General features: G+C 46.5%; 1 protein-coding gene across 1 annotated transcript in view; it reads right to left on the reverse strand.

The window, feature by feature from the left end:
- Positions 1 to 883: 883 nt before the first annotated feature.
- arhgef3l (Rho guanine nucleotide exchange factor (GEF) 3, like) overlaps positions 884 to 3,705 on the reverse strand; it is a 20,078-nt gene continuing 17,256 nt past the window's right edge. The window contains exons 13-14 of the mRNA XM_074112235.2: positions 2,058 to 2,250; positions 884 to 1,900 (exon numbers count right to left, since the gene is read on the reverse strand). Of these exons, the coding sequence (XP_073968336.1) occupies positions 1,647 to 1,900; positions 2,058 to 2,250 (447 nt within the window). The 3' untranslated portion in view covers positions 884 to 1,646. The remainder of the gene's footprint in view (positions 1,901 to 2,057; positions 2,251 to 3,705) is intronic.

Below are 3,705 nucleotides of genomic sequence, written 5' to 3' on the forward strand. Positions count from 1 at the left end.
GGATCTAGTCCAGGCTCTGTCTCAGCCGACTGCGCCCGGGAGACCGATGGGGCGGCGCACAATTGGCCCAGCGTCGTCCGGGTTAGGGGTAGGGTTTGGCCGGCAGGGATGTCCTTATCCCATCGCACACTAGTGACTCCTGTGGCGGGCCGGGCGCAGTGCACGCTGACCAGGTCGCCAGGTGTACGGTGTTTCCTCCGACAACATTGGTGCGGCTGGCTTCCGGGTTAAGTGGTCATTGTGTCAAGAAGCAGTGCGGCTTGGCTGGGTTGTGGCCGCACGACTCTCGACCTTCGCCTCTCCTGAGTCCGTACGGGAGTCGCAGCGATGGGACAATTGGATACAACAAAATTAAAAAATAGAACTGGATGAGCCACAATGGACATTATGATTGGATTAAACTTTGCAGAGCTAATAGTAAAATTCAGGTAAATTCAGGCACAACATTACTATTGGCATTATAAAATACTGTTGTTGAGGAGCTGGGAGTGAGAAAGGTGAGAGAGGGATTGAGAGAGAACGAGAGAGAGAACGTGGGAGAGATAGGGGAGAGAGAGAACAGGAGAGAGATAGGGGGAGATTGAGAATGGGAGAGAGAACGGGAGAGAGATAGGGGGAGATTAAGAATGGGAGAGAGAACGGGAGACAGATAGGGGGAGATTGAGAGAGAACGGGAGAGAGATAGGGGGAGATTGAGAGAGAACGGGAGAGAGATATGGGGGAGAGAGTGAGAACGAGAGAGAGAGAGTCTGAGATAAAACCATCCCTAATCTTTTTCCCTCTGGATCTCACCATGGAAACATAGCTGTAATTGTGTCCCTAACCTTCCAGTTACACCTGATGGGAACACATGGGATTCTCACAGCTGAGAGGGAGAGAGGAATTGTATATATTTTTTATTTAACCTTTAACTAGGCAAGTCAGTTTAAGAACAAATTCTTATTTTCAATGACGGCCTACAGGGGAACAGTGGGTTAACTGCCTTGTTCAGGGGGCAGAACGACAGATTTTTACCTTGTCAGCACGGGGGATTCCATCTAGTAACCTTTCAGATACTGGCCCAACACTCTAACCACAAGGCTTCATAGATATTTAAGTTTATTAGCAACAAGTAAAATAAAATATATAAAAAAAAAAAAAAAGACCCACTTCACTCATAACATTTACTTTCATCAATATTGCCTTGAATCTGTACAGGTTATCAATAATCACAGCTAACATGGCTGGGGGTTTAAACGTCTATCTGGCACATATTATAATTACACGAATGCATTGTCACGTCCTATTCCAGAAGACGTCTGATTGATTGAATCGTTTGGAACTTGATCGACCCCCAGAGCTCCAAAAGCACGTTCACCTCGTCCCGGGTCTCCTTCATCATCGTTCTGCATGACGATTCCATAAGGAGTTGAGACAAGAGAGTACAAACAGCCTCGCACCCAGGCTAGAAGGCACATTACATTACGAGCCAGTATAACCCCCCCCCCCCCCCCCCCCCTTATAAAACTGTACTGACCAGCGTACACATCCTTCATGTTTAATATCACCACCATCTCGAAATGCATCATGGGACTATTGATAAACAATTAAGTTGTGATCAGTCTTTGATTTGATTGGTCTAGTCTGTCACGGATCACTTTGCTCGGTCATTGACTGCTCTGGTCTGCCATCTCGGCGTCTGAGCTCAGACTCAGCTCTGCGATGTGGTACAGGGCGAAGTCTGGGGAGAGACGGGACGACAGCGGTGATTGGCTGACCTGGGCGTCCCTGTCTCGTGATTGGACCATGGCCTGACGCAGGCAGGAGATCCACTGCTGCTTGTTGAAGGAGTCGTTGGCCTGAAGACTGTGAGACTGGGCCTTAGAGCGCCCCCTACTGGACACCCTGAGACAGTTACGAACTGACAGACACACACACACACACACCGGAGGGGAGACAGCGAGAACAGAGACGGACAGAGAGAGGAAAGTCATCATCATCATCATCATCATGGCTCAAACCTGTTTTATGTAATATTGAGTTTAAAAACAGACGCTGTAAAAACACTCCATCCACACCTTTGTCGTTGCCGCTGGTGAATGCGCCCCTGAAGGCCCCTCCCCCGCCACCCTCCCCGTCAGGTAGGTCTTCTAGGTGGAGCGTGGCGGTGGGGAGGGGCTGGCGGTACACCTGAAAGACCACGCACCCTTCTTTGTCCTCCACCGAGCGGGTCAGAACCAGACACAGCTCAAACAGGAACACATGGAGCTTCTACAGGAGGACGGGTACACAGGGGGTTCAGTAAGTATTCAGAACCCTTGACTTTTTACACATTTTGTTACGTTACAGCCTTATTCTAAAATTAATTAAAAATTGGTTTCCCCCTCATCAATCTACACACAATAACCCATAATGACAAACGCAAAAACTGGTTTTTAGAAATGGTAGTTTTTGCTTTGTCATTACGGGGTATTGTGATGTCACTACGGGGTATTGTGATGTCACTACGGGGTATTGTGATGTCACTACGGGGTATTGTGATGTCACTACGGGGTATTGTGATGTCACTACGGGGTATTGTGATGTCACTACGGGGTATTGTGATGTCACTACGGGGTATTGTGAAGTCACTACGGGGTATTGTGAAGTCACTACGGGGTATTGTGATGTCATTATGGGGTATTGTGTGTAGATTGATGAGGAAAACAATTAATTGAATCCATTTTAGAATAAGGCTGTAATGTAACAATGTGGAAAAAGTCAAGGGGTCTGAATACTTACTGAACGCACTGTATATAATAGTAACCTATTGGGGCGGTAGGTAGCCTAGTGGTTAGAAAGGCAGGCAGCCTAGTGGTTAGAGAGGCAGGCAGCCTAGTGGTTAGAGAGGCAGGTAGCCTAGTGGTTAGAGCGTTGGGCCAGTAACCGAAAGGTTGCTAGATCGAATTTTAATCAGGGGAACCGGTTGAGACCAGGGTCGTTAATCAGGGGAACCCTGATTAAACAAATGTAACATTAGACTCCTTTATTGCCCTTGGGAATCAAGACGCAGGGAGTTCTGGGAATCAAGACGCAGGGAGTTCTGGGAATCAAGACGCAGGGAGTTCTGGGAATCAAGACGCAGGGAGTTCTGGGAATCAAGACGCAGGGAGTTCTGGGAATCAAGAAGCAGGGAGTTCTGGGAGTTATTTTTATATATATACACAGTTGAAGTCGGAAGTTTACATACACTGAGGTTGGAGTCATTAAAACTCGTTTTTCAACCACTCCACAAATTTCTTGTCAACAAACTATAGTTTTGGCAAGTCTGTTAGGACATCTACTTTGTGCATGACATGACACAAGTCATTTTTCCAACAATTGTTTATAGACAGATTATTTCACTTATAATTCACTGTATCACAATTTCAGTGGGTCAGAAGTTTACATACACTAAGTTGACTGTGCCTTTAACCAGCTTGGAAAATTCCAGAAAATGACATCATGGCTTTAGAAGCTTCTGATAGGCTAATTGACAACATTTCAGTAATTTGGAGGTGTACCTGTGGATGTATTTCAAGGCCTACCTTCAAACTCAGTGCCTCTTTGCTTGACATCATGGGAAAATCAAAAGAAATCAGCCAAGACCTCAGAAAAACAATTGTAGACCTCCACAAGTCTGGTTCATCCTTGGGAGCAATTTCCAAACGCCTGAAGGTACCACGTTCATCTGGACAAACAATAGTA

The sequence above is a fragment of the Salmo salar genome, chromosome 15 (assembly GCF_965601325.2).
Source record: "Salmo salar chromosome 15, fSalSal1, whole genome shotgun sequence".
Taxonomy (NCBI): domain Eukaryota; kingdom Metazoa; phylum Chordata; class Actinopteri; order Salmoniformes; family Salmonidae; genus Salmo; species Salmo salar.